At 44.0% G+C, this 22,431-nt stretch overlaps 1 protein-coding gene and 1 pseudogene across 1 annotated transcript in view; both read right to left on the bottom strand.

Moving 5' to 3' along the window:
* The window catches only part of LOC147417512 (ARM repeat superfamily protein), a 66,782-nt gene that overhangs the window by 21,736 nt on the left and 22,615 nt on the right, over positions 1–22,431 (bottom strand). Inside the window, exon 12 of the mRNA XM_086506467.1 lies at positions 21,494–21,575. Within this exon, the coding sequence (XP_086362593.1) occupies positions 21,494–21,575 (82 nt within the window). The remainder of the gene's footprint in view (positions 1–21,493; positions 21,576–22,431) is intronic.
* On the bottom strand, positions 2,904–6,164 carry LOC147417513 (uncharacterized; annotated as a pseudogene).

The raw sequence follows: 22,431 nt of genomic DNA, 5'->3' as shown, positions 1-22,431 counted from the left end.
GCGCATGATGAAGCTTCAGGAGGTGTTGTAATTTATGATCCTCAAGGTGCGTTGGTATGAGTACAAGGGCTACATTGGCTAATTTGCTTACTTATAAGGAAAGCCCTCTTCTTCTTAAGGAGAACACAGTGAAGAAGCAACACATGGAAGCTTCTGACATAGACAATGCCCATCTATTGTTTTTTGATGGCTCTTACAGGAAAGCGCATGATGAAGCTTCGGGAGGTGTTGTAATTTATGATCCTCAAGGTGCGTTTGAAGCTTACAGCACAAAGCAACAATGAAGTTGAGTATGCTACTTTGGAGAAAGGTCTCAACCTTTGCCTTGAGCTTGGCATCCGTCGTGTGAGGGTGGTGATGCTTGGTGGTTAAGCAAGTACTTGGGGTGTGGCAAAGTAAAAATCCAAGGCTGAAAAATATGTCTTTTCAAGTGAAGAATCTGCTTAAGCATTTTGAAGCTTGGAGTTTAAGGCACGCGGATAGGTCTCAAAATGAAGAAGCACATGGTGCAGCGCAAGCTTCAATTGGGCAATTGTATGTGATAAGGGCTGATTATCCTCTTTATTTGGGAAGGGAAGCTTTAGAAAGGGAGGAAGAGTTTCTACAAACAGGTATGCTTCCATCAGAGTTGGAGAAGTCAAAAAAATATGCCTTCCTACGCCGTGCCAAAAGGTATGGGCTACTTGGTGATGCCTTATATATGAAGGGGGCTGATCTTATGATGAGAAAAGTTCCTTGGAAAGAGGAAATTTACAAAATTTTAGAGGAGAATCATGAGGGTTCTTGTGGTGGTCACTTTGCTTCAAAGATCACTTTGCATAAAGTCTTGCAGGAGGGGTATGTGTGGCCAAGCATTCAACGTGATGTTCATCATTGGTACAAATCTTGTAAAGAGCGTCAAAGCATGGTAAATAGAGTTCTCAAATCAGAAATTAGAGGCACCATTGCGGCTTATGATGTGTTTGGGGTATTGATGCAATAGGTCCTCTACCTATGACAGCTAGAGGCAAATGTTACATACTTATTGCTGTTGACTATCTATCCAGGTGGGCCGAAGCAAAAGCTGTTAAGCACATCACGAGCAAAAATGTTTCTTTATTTATATATGATGAAGATATTTGCTGCAAATTTGGCATGCCATTGGAGTTACTTTCTGACAAGGGTCCAGGTTTCAGGGGAGAGTTGGTGGATTATCTATGTGAGAAGCTTCATGTGCATCGCAGGTTTGCTACTCCGTATTATCCCCAATGCAAAAGGCATGAATGAAAGGTTTAACGGAGAGCTCATAAGGATGCTTACAAAGATGACAAGAAACAATGTGAAGACTTGGGATTTACAGCTACCTTGTGCTCTATGGGCTTACAGGACTGCCACCAAATCAGGTACTGGTTTCTCTCCCTTCCATCTAGTTTTTGGCAAAGAGGCTTTACTTCCTATTGAGGTGGAGATACCAGCTTTGAAGATGATGCTAAAGCTTGAAGAAGAGCCCAAGGAAAGGCTTCTATATTTGCAATGTGTACAATTGGATAGGTTGTTGGCTTTTGAGCATTATGAGCAGGTCTTGAAGAAGAATCAAGCAAAGGCAAATGAGAAGGTGAGGGACAAGGACAAGGACATCAAGAAGGGTGACATGGTGCTTCGTTACAATAGTAAGCTTGATAGCACTTTTCAAAAGAAATTTCAAATCAAGTGGCAAGGTCCTTTCTTGGTCTTAAACAGGTTTCCAAATGGCACATATCAGCTTGCTGACTTGGATGGTACCCCACATAAAGCACGTGTCAACGGCTACAGGTTGAAGAAGTATATTGCAAGGTTGATGACTGTGATTGAGGATGAGGCCTCTTTTGAAGAATTTGCTGATCATGTAGCTAATGAAGAAGATGAAGTAAAGACTCCCTCATGTGGTTTACAGGATCTCTTTTGTGTTGCTGATCATGAATGATCTAGCAGGCTTGGGTGTGGCAAACTATGTTGGGCGCATTTCTGACACCCCATTTTTTGTAAGTTTGTACATTTGGACATGACACCCGATGTCAAAAGTGTGCGTGGGCTTTCTTTTTGTGGGGTTTTAAGCAAGCACATGTACATGCACTACAAGTCGCTAGTCTAGTGACAGCTGTCGGGCTATTGTAAGTGCCCGTGAGTGAGTTTTTTGAAGGGAGACTTGTATATAACTAAAACTCATGTAAAAACTAAAAAAAGTTACAATCAAATATCAAAAAATTGCAGGTCTTAGCTCGTTCTGGCTTCTTAATGCTTTTGGATGCAGTTTTTTGCCCTCGACTAGCTCTCTCTACACCTAGTCTTCCTATTACAGCATCCTATTCGCGTTGATTTTGCACATAGTTGTGAGTGGATTTGATTTGAAGGATTTTAGCACTTTTGTTGCAGAGTTTATAGAGATTGAAATCATTTCTTTTGGAGTTGGGGTTTTGGTGTTATGGTCTGTTCTCTACAACATACAGTGCATGGCAGCTTTGGGACAAAACTATGTAGGTTGAATTCAGGGTGGTCTCGTACGGTCACGTACGTTTTGTCCACGTACGAAGACGTACAGTACTCATCGAACTAGAAAATTTTATGTCGTACGACATGGTTACGTACGTTCAAAAATAAAAACACGCAATTCTTAACCCTAGATTTTACACTTAGGACAAATAGACAATTGATTATCACATTGGACAAGAATGCAACTTTTAAGTGCCAAGTGCCGACACTCAAGAGTTGAGAATCAAAACAATGAGACACAATGGGTATGAACTGCGATTCGCATTACATATGTCATAAATCAAAAAGCTAAGTTGAGATTTGATAATCGAGATGATACAAAAAGTAGGCCTTTTAAGCCTCAATCGTGCAAAAAGTGGAAGTAGGGTCAAAAAAGATATGAGAGACACTAAAGTCTAAGAGCTTTCTCCGCTCTCATCATCATCATCATCTTCCTCTTGTGAGCTATGCTCATCGATGCCATCTTCATCCTCACATGAATCGGATTGTGGTGTGTCATAATCTCCCTCACTAAGGAGATTTCCCTCCTCGTCATACTCCGGCTCTCTAGGGTCCATAGTGTTGGATCTACGAATAGGCACATCCTCCAATACAGAGGCCGCCGCAAAGGAGCCGCTTCCCGAGCCACGCCGCACATAGGTTGTAGGAGTAGTAGCGTCCATCTCAAGCCCACGGCCACGAGCATGGGAAGCTCTTGCACCTCTACCTCTTGTAGCCGAAGGGACTCCACGCACAATGACCCTCTTGCGTGATCGTGTGCGAGAAACCCGTCGGTCGATCTCCTCTAGCTCCAAGTAGAGCTCGCGGAAAATTTGCTCCTCCGTCATATCACGCTCTTTGTTGACACTTTTGAGAGTATCAATTGAGAGCTTGCAATCATCAACATTGACCTATTTGACAAGTTATACAAAAGTTCAAAAGAGTCAAGACTCGAGATAAAGTTAGCACATGTGAATTGGAATGCAAAGCCATAGCCCATATGAGTCAAGAAGCAAGTGTGTAGAAAGAGGGTTTACTTGTCTAGCCATAGGCATCTCATGCATGGAGCGCAACATTTGGAGATTGGAGCGACAATAGATGAGCCGCTCCAATTGCTTTGTTGACAGTTTGTTGCGAATTTTGGTGTGGATAAGCGAGTATGCGGGACCAATTTCGCTCGCATGCACCGGATGAGCAATCCTATATTATATTCAAAAGATAGTGAGTATCATGTATGTAATATAATTCATGAGAGAGAGAGAGAGAGAGAGAGAGAGAGAGAGCGCCAAGGCCCGAGGCTTAAGAGGGTTTACTTGTCCAAGAATCCTTAATGCAACTCTTTGAAGGTGAGGTAATTGGTACCCGAAGCTCTGCCACCAAAAAAGAGGCTTCACCAAGGACTCCCTCTTCCAACATATGGTGGAAGTAAAAGCCGTGCCTCTTTGGTCTCCATAGTTGATTAGCTTTTGAAGGAATGCGCCGTGATGATCTTCCGAGAGGGCCTTGGGAAGGAAGTTGTGGCTCTCTTCTTGTAGCATTTGGTTTGTGAAAAGATCCGGCTTCTTGTAGGCCGGATGCAAGAGAGCCGCAAAGTGGTGAATGGGCCTCTTCATAAAATCCCATCTCTTTTGGAAAAGAAAGAGGATATCATCTTTCTAGGGGGAATCTTCAAAGACATCACTACAAAAAGAGAGAGAGAGAGAGGTGAGGCATAGTGCAAATTAGCAAAAAACATATTGTCGACTTGAGAATGGAGAGCAAAGGAGATACATCATACCGTGTCCCGTCGGGTGGACCATCAAGAATGGTTGATGCCTCTATTTCCTTGTATGCCTCATCCATGAAGTGGTGAAGAAGGCCTATGGTAGATCCCTCCATGTCGGTCATTCGGAGCACTCTGTAGATGGGCAAGATGGCTACCACAAGACCCTTCACCTCTTCCCAAAATTCTTCTTTGAGGAAAACCCGTTGGATGGCCTTTGCCTCTTGTGAGGTTGCCAAGTTCTCTCCTTCACACCATTGCCTGAACTCATCGGACACTATGATTTTTTGCACTTTGTTTTGGACATCGTAGAGGCGCTCAAGAAGAAGCCACATAGAGGCAAACCGTGTTGCCGAGGGTTTCTTCAACTCCTTGTCGGAGTACGTGCAAAAAATTGCACGTACTCTCACCTTAGCATTGATGAAGTTGACGATAGTGAGGGCTTGGGTGAGGATGGCCTTCACCCATTCTAGTTCTCCTATGTCTTCCATGAGAAGATCGAGGCAATGGGAGGCACAAGGGGTCCATACAATGTTCTTGTATTCGGCCTCAAGTAGTCGGCTCATGCTAGTGCAATTGGATGCATTATCGGTGATCACTTGCACCACATTTTCGGGCCCGGCCTACATTAAAGAGAGAAAAATTTAGAACACTTATCAAGAGGGCAAAAAGTAGTAAGTACATACTACACATTGCACAAGAAGAGGGGACAACTTAAACTCTCACCTCTTCTATTGCCGCCTTGATGTGCTTGTAGATGAATTTTCCCGTGACCTTCTTGCCTCTTGCTCCCGCATCAACCGCTCTCAAGAAGTAGGTGCCAAGAGGGCATGACACGAGTATGTTAATGATGCCCCTCTTCTTACGATCACTCCACCCATCGGAGAGAATGGAGCACCCATATTTTGCCCATCCGGCTCACACGGGCTCAAGGGATTTGTCGATTCTTGTCCGCTCTTCGTCGAGCTTCTTGGTGCGCATGTCCGCATAGGATGGACCCGTCCACCCCTCACATGGACCGACGGTTGCAATAGCTTTCACCATCCTCTTCCACCGCTCTAGTCAAAGGATGTTGAAAGCAAGATTACACTCAATGATGGTGCGTGCAATCTCAATGTCCGCAAGCCTTTGTCTCTCTTTGAGGAAAGACAATGGACCGGAGCTCAAACCCACCGATTGCGAGAGAGAGGCTTGCCTTGCTTGCTTTGGAGGACGGCCACTATCACTTGCCGATGCCTTCTTCTTATTGGTAGCCATTGACCTTGCCGTCGCACCGCTTGCAATGGAGGTAGAGGGAGAAGGGCCGCTTGTGATTGTATCCTCCTCCGAGTCGGTAACATCAATGTCGGGCGCCACTATCTCCTCTTGGGCTCTCTTCATCCCCACCTTGCGCCTTTTCCAAGGGAGATACTTCTTCTTGCACTCTTCCAAAATGTCGTCGGGTATATTGGGACATGGACCGGCTTCACCTCCCAACTTCGTCAAGTGGATGATGAGTCGAGTGGAGGAGGAGGTCATGATCTTGGGACAATACTTGCATGTCCACCTACAAACGTTTCGTTTGTCCCTCAGTCTCTCATAGGAACGGTAATGCTTTTCAAAAGCTTCATGAAGAGGGGGAGGCATGATAGAACACTTGAAAGTTGAGAGATTTAGAGCTTGAAAGTTGAAACTTAAGAGGGTTACGCAATGGAGAGCTTGAGATTTTTTTATAATGGAGAGAGGAGGTGTGAGAGAGGAAGACTCAAGAGGAAAGCTTCATGGAGGAATGCCAATGGAGAGCTATGATGGAGGAATGGAGAGCTTAAGAGCTATGGAGGAATGCTTCATGGAGGAATGGAGAGCTTGAGAGCTTGAGAATGACTCATGAGCTTGAGCCTTGAGTTGGAACATAATGGAGAAGAAGAGAAAGAGGGCATCCTTATATAGATTTAGAGCGTAGACACTTGCCCTTGAACACAAGAGAGAGTTAGATAAGAGAGAGAGAGAGAGAGAGAGAGAGAGAGAGAGAGAGAGAGAGGAGCCTAGGCCCTAATAGAATCCAAGGTAAAGGACCAAAGCAATGAGAGAGAGGGAGAGGGAGAGAGAGGAGCTAATGGAATCCAAAGCAATGCTCAAGGCATGTGGGAGGTGAGGGGGGGGATCCTAGGAGGGATCCTATGCCAAAAAGTCATGTAAAATCCTCACAGACAAAAGCGCAGTCAACGGTTTTAAAACCGGTCAAACGGACTAAAAACGGGCCGGACGGAACGGACGCCACTGCCGGACAGGACGAAACCGGACGGGATGGGACGGGACGTCACGTCCGACGGACGAGAACAACACTGGTTGAATTGTGGAAACCCATACGTCTTGTGGGTGATGTATGCTTTGAAGGGGGAGTTTTAAAGTGGTTTTTGATGAAGGGGAAAGCTTTGTTTTCAAGAGCATTGGTAGGCGACATCCGTAATTCCGTGCCTACCCAGGTTTCTTCCTTCTTTGTGGCATAGTCTCTTGGGTGGGCGACGTACAATAAATTCCCAAGGGGACTACTCTTGTTGGATTAGTGGTATTTCAAAGGAGTTTCCCAAAGCTTTTGGTGTTTTTTTTGTGCTCTTTCAACACTCTTGGGTGACATCGCTATAGAAGTGTTTCAATTTGTTTGTTTCCCAACAACGTGTACCAGTCAAACATATCAACAACATGATACAATGGATTATGCAATGAATATGATTTTCAATGCGGATGCAAAAATTATTATTGATGAGTTTATGAGTTCATTAACTTCTTCTGAATCAATTGATGAAGACAAAGATGATTTCGAGCAAGAAGTTTTGGCAAGTGATTCTTTGTTACCGGACAAAGATAAGGACGTAGTTGCAGATTCTGAGTCAGAAGATGATTATGCTTTCTTTGATTCTTTGATTTGATATGCCAATTGCAAGTTATGAAGTGGCAGTTTCTGAAGACGGTTTTGAAGAATTTCCGAATTCATTATTGGAAGATGATTGCAGTCTCAATCCAAAATCCTCTGATTAAGCCAAGATGTGCCTTGAGAAGATTTCCTCTTCACCAAATATTTCACAGTTATTACAATATATTGAACCAAAAGTCTTACACCTCATGAAAGATTTTGAAGATCAATCTCTTGTTGCAGTCAACCTGATTAAGCCACATTCCTCTAAAAAGTCTTTGAACGATGCAATGACATGGGATTTAGCAGTCAAAGAAAAAAGGTTTTGCAAGAAGCAAAGGTTCAAGACAAAGGTTCCAGATAACTCAAAGATTGAAGATTTTCGGAGATTCAATGCTTTTCGAGAGTTCTATCAACATCAGAAGTCATTTCTTTGACACAGGCTCTCATTTTAAATGGGAGGGAATCTCACGATTGTGACGTATTCGTTGTCTTTGTATTACCTTCTTTGCTTGATTCTTTTGCAGATACAAAGGATGTGTCTCTTTGCCCAAGAGTCGCATCTGTTCGGCGAATAGCCATGCCTCTTCAACGAATGGTTGCATCTTTACGCCGAAGGGTCACGACTCTACAGCAGAAGGACACAATTATTGGCCTAGAGTCATGTCTCTTGACCTATGGTCATGTCTTTTCATCGTGTCTTTTCAATTTCTATATAAGAACACCACACACATTCAGTCTTTTGAGTCTTTGTCTCTAGTTTTAGTTCAGTTTCAGTTTTTAGCTAAGCTCAATTATGAATAAACACACATAGTAAGAGTGTTCTTAACACATCTTCTTGCTTGTTTTGTAGGTGAGATCGAGGATGAGATGGTGAGATCGCGAGCGACGGAAGCTCAAGAATGGATCCATCAATTCAAGATAAGAATGATGAGTTTGAATGAAGGATGATTACGCATGTTAAATGATTCTAATGCATCAAGATTCCCATATGAATGAGGTGACTGGATACTGTGATGAGCGCATCAAGAGTTCCTACGGGATGAGATGGCTACACAGGGATCTAGGTGCATCAAGACTTTTGGATGGATGAGATGACTAGATGATTGAAACACTGTGTTCAGTATGAACTAAGTGTGTGAATGAAGAACTTTGAAACACAAATTTCCCAAGGTAAATCCAATTTATATATGAAATTAATGTTTTTTAGAAGAACTTGCTAGATGTGTGCAGATAACAGGTGAAATCGATGATAATGGATGACGAGTTCCGAGCAATGACCGCTCCAAAGTGAACCTGACAGCCATAAGTATCATGAATTTAGAATGAAACTAATGGAAGAACATGCTCTTTGTGAACAGATAACAGAATTGCGAATGAGATGATGATGATTTTAAAGCAGTGACAGCTTTCGAATGAACCTGATAACGAATCATAAATATGGAATCACAACTGATTCAATGGAACTGTCGTGAGCGCATCAAGAGTACCTGCAAGATGAGATGGCGACACAACTAGAACTGAATAATTGGACCACTCTATTCAGAATGAACTTAGTGATGGATTGGGATCCTTAGAATTGATTACTCGCACACGACAGTGCTTAAGCGGAAAATCTCTATAGACATGATTGCAATAAGGATTAGTTAATTCGACATCAGTGAGGTCCGCGATGGATCTAGATGCGTTTACTAAATACTAAGAATAAAAAGGGCCCAAGGACCTCACTTTTCAGAGCCAAGGACCCGCGAGAGTTGTATTTTGATCATGCATTAATGGGTGCCAGTCTTTGGGGCCAATCTCTCTTGGCACGGAACTACGACGGGTTGTGTCGACCAAAACCGAGCTGTGATTTTAAAGTTTTGAAGTATTTTAGGTGATTCTCTCGTGCGTCGTGTTGGATTCTTGACTTGGGGGTGACCAAGATTGTGACAGCTTGTTCAGAGAGGGTTTCGGACCACTTTCTAGAGTCATGAGATACTTAAACCAGAGATGCCTAGACCTGTTTTTACTCGAGCTGCCATGTCACAGGGAGAGCTTGCCGAGGACATCAGGGTAGAGCTAGTCTCAGAGGCAGATCACGATTTCTTTACACCAGACAATGAGCAGCCAGAGAAGTGCTCGCCACAGCAGAGCTCAGCTTTATATCACACCCACACCAGAGGTACGTCGATCGATCGGGTGATTGCTAGCTTCTTGCGTGAATGCCATAAATAGATTCGGAAAATGGGCATGGCTGCTCGCAACTGTGTGTGTGTTTTGTTTACTGACACACTTTGCAGCTTGTGAATAAGTGGTGAGTATAAGCCTCTTTCTTTTCAGGATGAGAAAATCATAGGACTAGAGCCTTCAGCAACATAAAAGTCACTTAGAACTTTAATAAATGTGTGTTCCCACACATTTTTAATTTTTAAATCAACATATAGGACTTAAATTAAAGCCCTTTGACCAAATTAAGAATTTTGACAAGTAACAAGTCTAAAAAGACTTATAAAGGAACTTGCGAGTTTGAGCTTCTAGGGCATTTTTACGAGACTGAACACTATTTTTGCACTTTGAAGCTTTCCATAGTCATATTTGCACTTTCACCGGTATGGAAGTGTCACAAACTGCTGACGTGTCAAGCCACTGAAGAACGGAGCAAACCGGCGGATCCCGACCAAGGGGCCTAAACCCTAAGTGAAGAAGTGGTGAAAGAAGAAATGGGAGTAGAAGAAGTTTTACCAACTTGCAAAGTCTTGCCGAGTGGCCTATTTCTAAAGAGTAGTTCTTGCCAACTTATGGGACCCCATCCGATGGGGCTCAAGTGGCACAACGATAATAAATAAAGCTGGACCCACACACACATAAAAGGCTTGTGTAATAACGTGATGACGTGGCAGACTGTACGGATTTTTTGGATTTTGCATTGACTTGATGACGTGGCAGCTGTCACGAGGACGTGGCAGTTATTAACCATGTCACAGAGATGTGGCAACTGCTAACCTTGGTTGTTGGTTTCTTTCCAATGGGGTTTATTTTATTTGTTTTGAGACCCTCTTTTTGAAGTAGCAAACGGTCAGACATTGTATAGCCAATGTGAACGGTAGATTCACCCGCAGACGGGAAGTGGTCGGCACTAGAATTCGTATGGTAAGAGGATGTCTAGGCTCAGAGCAAGATCATATAGGTCTCCTTGTCGCACTTAGCAAGTTGGTGGATACTAGGTAGTGAACTCAATTAAGGCATAAAGTCAAGGTAGGACTACCAACAGAAAGTATCCGATAGTTGGGCCACATTGCATTTTTGGATGCAGTCCCAATGAGGATAGATGGTCAGAAGACCAGTGGAAGCCCAACGGAAGCATCTCCTAAAATTTAGGGAACTGCTATTTTGGGCCGTGAAATGTGTTCGCGTCATTACCTCCGGTATGACTAGGGGAACATTTTATAACTCTGCCGCGAAGTCAACTGACGCGTCGGTTGGGATATTTTTAAGCGGCGAACCCGAAACGGGAAAATGCTTGAAAATGCGCCAAGTGTCAAAATTTCATGCAGTTTCCTCTTGCAGAAAAATGGGCGCTGATTTTTAAGCTGGGAGAGGCCTCATTTCAGTTTTTGTCACAGGTTAAGAGCTATGGAGTGCTTCCTTTCCCTCTCATGTACAGTGTGGTGCTAGGAGTGATGCCCTGCACACTACACACTGCTCTCTCTCTCTCTCTCCCCTACGTGCAGTTATGTGATGCCCCACAAGAGGGCTCCTCATTTGACTGATGTACAGTTGTGTGGGTTCATGCTTTTGTGCTGAGGCAAGAGCCTCCTTGAGCAGGAACAGGGGTAGCTAGCTGCTGCTCCAAAGCAGGCACTGGTGAGGGTCATAACCTCACTATACAGGTGCAAAATCAGCGCTGTGTATGCGCTGTAATTTGACTGTTTTTCAGCCATACGGACGCCAGGACACTTGGGAATCGTGACCCACTGGCAGAGGACAGTTAGGGGACTGTTTGGGGCTGAAAACAGGGCAAAAACCAGTAAATACAGTGTGCTGAATTTACTGTTTTTGGGCAGGAATCAGAGGGATGACGCCAGTGCAAGTGAGTTCTAGCAGGGGAATTGGTTTTGCGCAAGTTTTGGGGCTGTTATGCTGCCGAAATTTGGCCAAATCAGATGGTATCTAGGTGGATACACGTGAAGGATTCCCAGGACCTTACCTTGTAATTTACCCTCCTAACGAATAAAGAAATACCGAAAGGGGCGCCAATTTTGGGGCCTACAGGTTGTCGGCGTCTGCTCGGAGCATTCTAGCTTCCGAGCCGTGTGTGTATTCAAGTGTTAATTCCCGTCGCAGGTTCTCTTTGTAAAGTGCTCTGTGTGTGTATCGAAAGTAAAGAATTTCGGGTGAAAGCCAACACCTACCGCCCTACGGGCCGGTTTCATGGTTCCGTTGTCGGGACATCAATCACTTTTTCCTCAAAGAGTGAGCCTGGATTGTTCAGGGTAAAGACACACACTGTAAGAACACGGGGATTACACTATGGCCGACAAGGGGAAGGGAATTATGGAAGAGGGTTCCTCTTCAAAGGACAGGCAGGAGATTCCTATGGTTTTTGAGATTGGCGAGAGCTCACGGCCACGTCAGTCTGTACCTCCTGTCAACGTGAATGTCCCTCCAATAGTACAGGGCTTTATGACAGGGCAACTTGAGGATGATGCGTTTAAGACTCAGTTAGTTGCCGCGGTGAATGTCTTTTCGCAGCTGGTGCAGAATCCGAGGTTTATGGAATTCTTGCAAGCGCCACCAGTGCAACAACAAAATAGGCAACCTACGCCGCGTACGGAGCTTGTTGAAGCTCAAGCCCAGGTACTTCATGAGGCGTAGGAGGAAAGGGAACACTCGCATGTTGCGGAGTCGGGGGCTCCAAAGCAGGTTCCTCCCGTGCTTAAACAGGTGGCTAGAACGCCTATTCCACAGGTTATGCCAGTTCAGCCCGCCACCTTTCAGAGCCAGCATGCTGTCTTGAATGGACAGGGAGCTGGATACCAGGCTATGCACTCAGTTTTTCCACCACCCACGGTACATCCTGGGTATTTCGGGGGTGGATCAGTGTTCCAAAGTATGGCTGGTTATGCGCCTGGAAATCAGCCGTACATGCCAGGAACAGTGTTTGGGGGTATGCAAGGCATCATGCCAAACCCCATGTATGGTAGTATCGGCATGCAGCAAGGTTTCCACTGCAACCAGAGCCAGTTTGGGGTGCCACAGGGTCATTTTGGCATGGCTGGTTTTTCTGGACAGCAGCCACATATTGCACCTCTGACGCAAAATGTGAATGGCCAACACATGCCAATCATGCTTAGTACAGTGCCCATGTTGCAGACCATTCCGTATGACAACTTGGGGGCACTAGAGAAGCCGAAGGCTTACAACGAAGGTGGTGCAGCAGTAAAGTTCAGTACCTTCAGTGGTTTCGAGGATAAGACAAAAGCCCTCACTTTCCTCCAGCAGTTTGATACAGCTTATGCGGGAGGGAATTTTACAGATGTCTCGAAGGTCAGGAAAGCTGCCACTTTCTTAAAGGACAATGCGCTTACATGGTGGACGACATTGTTAATGCAAGGACAGGCACCCGCCACTTGGGTTTACTTCAAGCAAATGTTTGCATCTACTTGGCTATCAAATGAATTTGAAGCCGACGTCCTAACAGATTGGCACCAGCTTACTTCAGCTTCGTGCAAGAGCTTGCTGGAGTACAATAGGAGGTTTTGTAAAGCATTACTCTCAGTGACCTCCTACAGATTTGTGCCACTGACAGAGCAGATAGAGAAGTACTGTTGTGGGCTGCCTAAAGGGCTTCGCGATTACTGTACAAAGAACAGAGTGGCTACCCTTACTCAGCTTATGGAAGTTGCGAACACTGGTCTTGCCTTGTTGAAAGGAGAGGACAGTGGATTTCCGAACAGTGACAAAGGAGGGCAGCAAAAGAAAAATTCAGCGAAGAAGCCCTTTGTGAAAACGGCTCCTGGTGCGTCACAGGGGTCAGAAAAGGCCACCAAAGACAAGGATTCAGCCGGGACTTCTGGAGTGCAGGCAAAGAAACAGAAAAGGAAGCCTTTTGTGCGCAAGTCGCTCGAGGAAAAGAAGGTCCTAATGGCTGAGAACAAATGCTTTATATGCGAGCAGCCTGGTCACATTTCTATCAATTGTCCACAAAGGAAAAGGCGAGCTGACTCAGAGGATAAAGAAGACCAGAAAGGCAAGAAGCCTAAACCCACGGCAGGTTTAGTGCCAGACATGGTGGGTGACAGGCCCAGCACAGATGCCAGTGAGTTATGCAGGGCATGGGGTAAAGTTAGGGATCAGACGGCACTCATCTTCTTTGATCGAGGTGCCAAAGCCAACTTTATCTCACCAGAGTTAGCTATGAAGCTGGGCATCAGAGCTGAAGAGATGGGGTACACAGCAGAGGCAGGGTTGGCATGTCCTGGCTACTCAAAGTGTGTTACTCCCATCATTGGAAAACTGCGTCTGCATATTCAGTCGTATGTGGACACTGAAGAGTTTTACATCATGCCGCTGGAAGGTTGTGACGCCTTGTTGGGGATCTCGTGGATGTTCCGAGTGCATGGAGTCTTGGATGCCTACAACAAAAAGATCACTGTACAGCATAGGGGCAAAACTCACATCTTGGATGTAAAGCTTAAAGGAGAGTCAGTCCCTATTGTATCTGCTTCTGCTATCACTTCTGTAATAAAGAATCATCTTCTGTGTACTTGATTTTTGCACGTGATGTCTCAGATAGTGATCAGTCAAATTTATCTGTGTTATTTAAAGAAAGGTCAGCATTTTTGCAAAAGTATAGTGACTGTTTTTCTGATTCATTACCATCGTAATTGCCGCCAGAGAGACCTGAGGACCATCGGATAGATTTGGTGCCAGGGTATAGCCCACCAAATAGACCTCCCTCTAGGGTTAGTGCGGCGCAGCAAAAAGAGATTATGGGCCAGGTTGAGGAGTTATTAGAGAAGGGGCTGATTCAGCCTAGTTCTTCACCCTTTTGCTCCCCAGTGCTCCTAGTGCAGAAGAAGGATGGCTCATGGCGCATGTGTATTGATTACCGTGCGTTAAATAAGAATACCATCAAGAATAGGTTCCCTATTCCTAGAATTGATGATATTCTCGATCGTTTAGAGGGTGCTGCAATTTTCAGCAGGATAGACCTTAAGAGTGGGTACCATCAGATTCGTATAAGCCCAGAGGATGTGCACAGGACTGTGTTTAGAACGACATTTGGTCTTTATGAGTTTCTAGTGATGCCGTTTGGGTTAACAAATGCTCCTGCCACGTTCAACAGAATGATGGACCGGATTTTCCGCTCGCATCAACAATTTGTTGGAACGTTCTTCGATGACATGAAAGTGTATTCGAAGAATGAAGAGGAGCATAGGCGTCACTTGACCATTGTGTTCGAAGAGCTACACAGTCACAGGTTACTTGTCAATCCTAAGAAAAGTGAATTCTTCCTCGAAGAGATCCACTTTCTGGGCCACATAGTCTCAAAGGATGGTGTTAGAATGGATCCCGCAAAGGTCGAAGCTATCAAGACATGGCCAGACTTGAAGACCGTGCACGATGTCAGAAGCTTCTTGGGATTGTGTTCCTACTATAGAAGGTTTATCATAAATTTTGCAGAGATAGCATCGCCTCTTCACGCATTGCAAAAGAAAGAGGTCACTTTCAAATGGACCCAAAAAGAGATTTCAGCTTTTAGTCTCTTAAAGGAAAAGTTGACTTCAAATCCAGTTATTGTTTTGCCAGATCTCAGGAAGTCATTTGTGGTCCAGTGTGACGCGTGTGGCAGTAGCATCGGAGCAGTGCTAATGCAAGATGGACGGGTAGTAGCTTATGAAAGCCGAATTTTGCAAGGGCCAGAGAGGACTATGCAAGTCTATGAGAAAGAGCTCTTGGCCGTGATTCATGCGCTTTCTAGCTGGAAGCACTACCTCTTAGGTGCTGATTTTGTTGTCCAAACATATCACCAGACCTTGCGATACTTCTTGACACAGTCAAAGTTATCTGAAAAGCATATGCGATGGGCAAACATTCTTTCCATGTTCCACTTCCAGATTATGCATGTGGAAGGCAAGAAGAATGTTGTGGCTGATGCATTATCAAGAAAGCCACAAATTTCAGTTGTGTCAATTCCTTATCATCATGAGTTAGATGACATGAAGGAACAGTATACTGCTAATGAAGATTTTGCAAGGATCTTTGAACAGTTATAAGAGGGGCAACATCACGAGCACTACCTCCTCAGAGATGGTTTTATGATGATGCATGGCAGACTTTGTGTCACTAGGCCACTGCGACATAAGGTCATGGAAGAGAGTCATGTCCCACCGTATGCAGGGCATCGTGGCATTGATGCAACAGTTAAAGCGGTAGAGACGTTCTTCTATTGGCCTACCTTGAAGAGAGATGTGGATGCCTTTGTGCGAGCATGTATAGTTTGCCAAAAGGTCAAATTTGACAGGCAAAAGGCACCAGGGTTGTTACAACCACTGCCGATTCCGGATAAGCCATGGGAAAGCATTGCTATGGACTTTATCTTTGATCTTCCAAGAACGCCAACAGGGAATGATGGTATATGGACCATTATCTGCACGTTCAGCAAGCAGGCCCATTTTATCCCTATCAGGAAGAAGATAAAATCTGATCATATGGCACGCTTGTTCATGTACAATGTGTTTAAGTACCATGGTATGCCACAATCGATTATCAATGATCGTGATCCTCGCATGACCAGTTTGTTCTGGAGAGGATTGTTTGAGAACATGGGCACTACGCTCAAGTTCTCGTCTTCGTTTCATCCACAAACTGATGGACAGTCAAAAGAGGCTAATTCTATTGTCTTAGATCTGCTGAAATGCTATGTGTCAGATAATAAGGGCAAGTGGGAACAGTATTTGCCTATGCTTGAGTATGCGTACAATAACACGGTGCATTCATCTACTGGCAAAGCACCTTTTGAGATTGTTGAAGGTGGCAAAAAGGTTCCTCCCATTTTGCATACAAAGGACAAGATCTTTGAGGCAGATCGATATGTTGAGAACATGGATGAGATGTATAAGAAGATCAAAGTTGCCTTGGAGAAGACTCAGGCAAAGCAGAAAAAGGCTGCTGATCGTCACCGTCGTGAATTGCTACTATCACCTGGTGATTGGGTTCTGTTAAGGTTTGAAAAGGCAAGGTTAAAGAAGATGAAGGGCAAGGAACGGCTGTTTCCTAAGCTCAGCATGAGTTACTATGGGCCTTTTCAGGTGCTTGACAAGATCAGCGATGTGGCTTACAAGCTGAAATTGCCTGATGCATGGAAGATTCATAATGCGTTTCACGTGAGTCTTCTAAGACCCTTCGTGGGTGATGTGCCAAAAGATATGCCAGTTGAGGATCAGCCAGAAGTTGAGGAACTTGATGAGATCCTGGTACCTGAGCAAGTTTTGGCACATAAGGACAGAAAAGTTAAAGGACAAGTTGCAAGACGCTATTTGGTGAAGTTCAAGAACTATCCGCCTATGGATGCAAAGTGGATGGAAGAGCATGAACTGTCAGAGTCACCAAATGTATTGCAGCTTTACCTTGAAACCTTTGGGTTACAGCCTACTTATGCCCCAACCCAACGTGTGCAAAGGAGGGGTAATGATAGAGCTAGTACATCAAAAGTACATATGAATTCAGTGCCATAGATGGAAATGGCAAAAGTATGAAGGCCTCATTAAGTCATTTGTATCTATGTATGTTACGACCTTTCTTGCGGATACATGTGATGATAAAAGAGTGTTGATAGCACAAGATCATCAGTGGCGTGTATTTATGGTATGCAATCGAGGACGTTTGCGATTTCAAGAGGGGGGTATGTCACGAGGACGTGGCAGTTATTAACCATGTCACAGAGATGTGGCAACTGCTAACCTTGGTTGTTGGTTTCTTTCCAATGGGGTTTATTTTATTTGTTTTGAGACCCTCTTTTTGAAGTAGCAAACGGTCGGACATTGTATAGCCAATGTGAACGGTAGATTCACCCGCAGACGGGAAGTGGTCGGCACTGGAATTCGTATGGTAAGAGGATGTCTAGGCTCAGAGCAAGATCATATAGGTCTCCTTGTCGCACTTAGCAAGTTGGTGGATACTAGGTAGTGAACTCAATTAAGGCATAAAGTCAAGGTAGGACTACCAACAGAAAGTATCCGATAGTTGGGCCACGTTGCATTTTTGGATGCAGTCCCAATGAGGATAGATGGTCAGAAGACCAGTGGAAGCCCAACGGAAGCATCTCCTAAAATTTAGGAAACTGCTATTTTGGGCCGTGAAATGTGTTCGCGTCATTACCTCCGGTATGACTAGGGGAACATTTTATAACTCTGCCGCGAAGTCAACTGACGCGTCGGTTGGGATATTTTTAAGCGGCGAACCCGAAACGGGAAAATGCTTGAAAATGCGCCAAGTGTCAAGATTTCATGCAGTTTCCTCTTGCAGAAAAATGGGCGCTGATTTTTAAGCTGGGAGAGGCCTCATTTCAGTTTTTGTCACAGGTTAAGAGCTATGGAGTGCTTCCTTTCCCTCTCATGTACAGTGTGGTGCTAGGAGTGATGCCCTGCACACTACACACTGCTCTCTCTCTCTCTCCCCTACGTGCAGTTATGTGATGGCCCACAAGAGGGCTCCTCATTTGACTGATGTACAGTTGTGTGGGTTCATGCTTTTGTGCTGAGGCAAGAGCCTCCTTGAGCAGGAACAGGGGTAGCTAGCTGCTGCTCCAAAGCAGGCACTGGTGAGGGTCATAACCTCACCGTACAGGTGCAAAATCAGCGCTGTGTATGCGCTGTAATTTGACTGTTTTTCAGCCATACGGACGCCAGGACACTTGGGAATCGTGACCCACTGGCAGAGGACAGTTAGGGGACTGTTTGGGGCTGAAAACAGGGCAAAAACCAGTAAATACAGCGTGCTGAATTTACTGTTTATGGGCAGGAATCAGAGGGTATACGCCAGTGCAAGTGAGTTCTAACAGGGGAATTGGTTTCGCGCAAGTTTTGGGGCTGTTATGCTGCCGAAATTTGGCCAAATCAGATGGTATCTAGGTGGATACACGTGAAGGATTCCCAGGACCTTACCTTGTAATTTACCCTCCTAAAGAATAAAGAAATACCGAAAGGGGCGCCAATTTTGGGGCCTACAGGTTGTCGGCGTCTGCTTGGAGCATTCTAGCTTCCGAGCCGTGTGTGTATTCAAGTGTTAATTCCCGTCGCAGGTTCTCTTTGTAAAGTGCTCTGTGTGTATCGAAAGTAAAGAATTTCGGGTGAAAGCCAGCGCCTACCGCCCTACGGGCCGGTTTCAGTAGCCTCTACGGATTTCCGCGTCGCGCTGATGACACGGTAGCTGTATGGATTTCCGCAAATCACACTGGCAGCTTTTGGCCCTAGTGATTTTGGGACCAAATGCTTTTAAGTTTGAAGCTTTTCATGTAACTGCTTTTTATAGGCCAAGGGCCTTTAAATATGAGCCAAGGGCTCATTCTCCAGCATGCTTCTGCGTGAAGGTGCAGAAGATGGAGTACCGGCGATGTACTAAGTTCAAGCAATATAAAGAAATACCAAAAGGGGAACCAAGGCTTGGAACTCCACCACTCCATATCTCCCGTGTTGTCCACTCTCTGTCTCTTTCAGTTTAGTGTTATTTGAAGTGTCTAAAGTTGTTCAGTCTGTTCTTTTCCATTGGCACGTGGTGCCCGTTCCTGTGACAGGAAGCCTAGCATTGTATTGGACATGATACTATGTACAATTCTCCCATAAATAAAGGGAAGTTTTGAGGGAGGGGCTGGCCGCTCCGGCTCATTGTGTGCCTTGTTTCATTTTAGCTTTGTCTTTGAAGGTATACAAGTGTTTTTTCTCTTAGTGTCCAACCCATAAGATGTTATCATTTGTTTTCCTCAATATGCAACCATAACATTTGGACTACAATTACAATTACAAGCAGCCAAAAGGTGACGATTATCTCTGTATAGAGGGGCTTCGAGGGATGGCTAAGGAGGAGAAGAAGAAGACCATGGTATGCCAAGGTCACACCTAGTTCTCACAGCATGAGCTAGAGAGATGCACCATTCTAGTATGACAGACACACCACATCCATCTCTCATATAGCAAGAGGAACATAGTCTTGAGACAGGACCTTTGGCAGCTACATAGGAGAGACGAGGATATCACACAGGCAACCCCTCACTCCGAAGATGCTATACTAAAGAGACAATTCATGAGCATTGATTGATTTGGCCTTATATTTAAAAACCAAGTCAAGCAAGTTTTGCATGGATTATAAGCTAGTTTCGATAGGTTGGTTGTTGTTCACGAAGATTCACGTGTTTCAAAGATGCATGCGAAGGGCAAGTGCATCAAAAGCTTGTTAAAGGTTGATGCGGAACATGCTTGCAAGGTAAATCAAGGACCATCTTAGACAAGAAAGATGAACATGCATGAACTCTCTTTAAATTAGGCATTATTGACAAAGGAGCAGTTGATGGTGAAAGCAACATATACAAATGAAATCAAAGATAAAGAAGGTTCGCAACAGATTTTAACAATTGGTCTTGAAGGGATTTTTCAAAGCAATCATGACAGATCCACGATCACGATAGATTCCAATGTTAGTCTTCAGATACTAGGTGGCAATACACTTTGTTAGGTACTTGGAAGATTAACTCTCTAAGTATGTGAGTCTTGCTTGCTTGCCTAAGACCTCAATGAGACTCAAGTCCCCAAAATCGACGAAAAGGGACAACCTTTCCTGAAGTACATCTACGGCTATTATGTACACCTGTTGGTTGTACTAACCTCATTTTTCCCAACCATCAAGAAGTCAACCCTTTAATGCCTTTTGTATACTTCCCACTCTCTCTTTTTCTGTAATTAGTAATAAGATTTTTTTAACAAAATGCAGATAGGGGCCGCAGCCAACCGACACCACTGGCTCATTACATCCATGCTCATACATTCCACTTCAGGCATGTGTCATTCTTGGCAGAAAAAACAAAACAAATTTTGGTTGAAGAGCTCTCCAACAGTGTGCTGTGAGATTGCAACGTAAGTTCCTACTTTGGGCCAATTAATGTTATAGGCAACGATAACAGCAATAATTTTGAGTTTGATAAGGGAACAGCCAAAGTATAGAGAGGTGATAGTCAATTCATCAGTATCCCCTGACGATTGAAACAAAACGTCACCTCTTAAATACAAAAATGTATCACTTCCTTGTGACATGTCACATGTTTTGTAGTAACAAAATACTAAGAAAAGTCCCAATATCTATGCCAAAAAGACATCAACCTGGTCAATGCCTCTACTAACAATTGTCCTGTTGTCATCCCTGCTCACATTTGCATACAACCTTACTGATAAACAGCAAAAGCTCTATTGAGAATATTAGTGAAGCTAGCACTACTCTATCCAGTCTCCAAGCTATAACCAAGGTCACTGAAGCCATAGACATTATTTCCCTTCCCCTTCCCCCTCTTCAAAAAAAATTTAAGATGACAACTGCAATTTGAAACCATTGTCACCATAGATTTCTAACTTAGGGCACTAATCTGATAGTGAGAGAACTTGATATGCCTCATGTAGCACATGGTTTGCACAACTCGTCATGTGGACAAATCCTCTCCAGCATCCCGAAACTGCAGATGCTTGTGCAAAATAAGTCTAAGCAGCTCCACACATGAATTTGACTATGAGGAGAAACCCCAGATCAACAAACTTTGAAGAACATAGTAGCCTGCTCAATCAGCTCCGCTGAATAAAGAGGCAGGAGCTGATCGGCAATCAACACGCAATGAAAAAGAAAGAAAGATGAATAGACGCAAGAGAGGCCATTTTGTGTCTCACAAACTCTTGGTCCTGAAATCGCTACTTGTATTACTGAAGCTTGTGTATTTCTTGCTTATCCACAAAATGATCCAGTGTTCAACAAACATCATTATCCTAGCCATACATAATTCCCTCTTATGCTATTTCAAACAGAAAAAATATGTATAAACACTATTTTTTCACACATTTACACTATCTAGCTCAGTTTAGGCAGACTGATTCCTTTTCTGTTGCGCCTAGCTAAATTTTAGAGGAACACAATTGTCAGCTGAGAAACACTTTTCCCAACCGTTCCTAAATCACATATTCTGTCTAATTCTTAGGGCCAATCATTCTTCTTGTTTTTTCAAGAACAAAGACAGTCTTAGATGCAAGTGAGCAAGATAAAGTTTACACATAAAAAAAGATATCTTTCGTTGTTTTCTTTTCACGGGAAAAAGAGGATGGATTTATATGAACCTCTGTCCGATGTCTTTCCAAAAGAACAAATATCCACCGCAAGGCTTCAAGCCTCGTTGCCTCCCACTCACTTGCCAACTCCCTGAAAACATTAACAAAGCGCAAGAAACAAAATTACACGAGACTCACTGCAATCATGCTCTCTCTCTCTCTCTCTCTCTCTCTCTCTCTCTCTCTCTCTCTCTCTCTCTCTCTCTCTCTCTCTCTCTCTCCCACACTCATTCGACCACTACTGGCACTCTCATCGACCGAGCATTGGAGCTACAGAGATACAGACGACCGCGACTGAGGAGAGGAGCTACACAGCATCGACGGAGACTACAACAGAAGATTCGAGCCATACTCTCTCGACATCCAGAGTGCAGATGAGGATGGATCCTCACCATTTCTTCCATCTTTGTTTCACACACTGTTACATCCAGTTTACCGGGTACCTATTGTATCAGCTGCTACACCCACGTAGTTTTAGATTGTAGTAGTAGTAGTAGTATTTTGTTCCACTTCTAGTTCTTTTGTACCCAGACATGGTATTAGATTCACTATTTTGTAACTAATTGGTCTCATAGGTCATTTTGGCCTTTTGAAGACGTTAATATAACATTTCATTTCATTTTCATTTCTCTCTCTCTCTCTCTCTCTCTCGGGTCTTTTATTGTTCTTAAGGTTTCGCCACTTCTTCTTTGCTGTTTTTAGGGTTTCGAAATTGCATTTTGGCTGTTTATAGGGTTTTGTCACCGATTTTTTACTGTTTATAGGGTTTCAAAACTGTTTTTTGCTGTTTTTTAGGGTTTCAAATCTGTGTTTTGCTGTTTTTTAAGGTTTCACAAGCGTTTCTTGCTGTTTTTTAGTTTCTTATATTTTTTTTGTTGTTTTAGACTCTCTCTCTCTCTCTCTCTCTCTCTCTCCCAAATCGGAATTCGGATAAAGAAGTTATGATC

Source organism: Adiantum capillus-veneris, chromosome 30, assembly GCF_014529385.1.
Source record: "Adiantum capillus-veneris isolate H3 chromosome 30, ASM1452938v2, whole genome shotgun sequence".
Taxonomy (NCBI): Eukaryota; Viridiplantae; Streptophyta; class Polypodiopsida; order Polypodiales; family Pteridaceae; genus Adiantum; species Adiantum capillus-veneris.
This window is presented reverse-complemented; position numbering and strand designations above follow the sequence as displayed.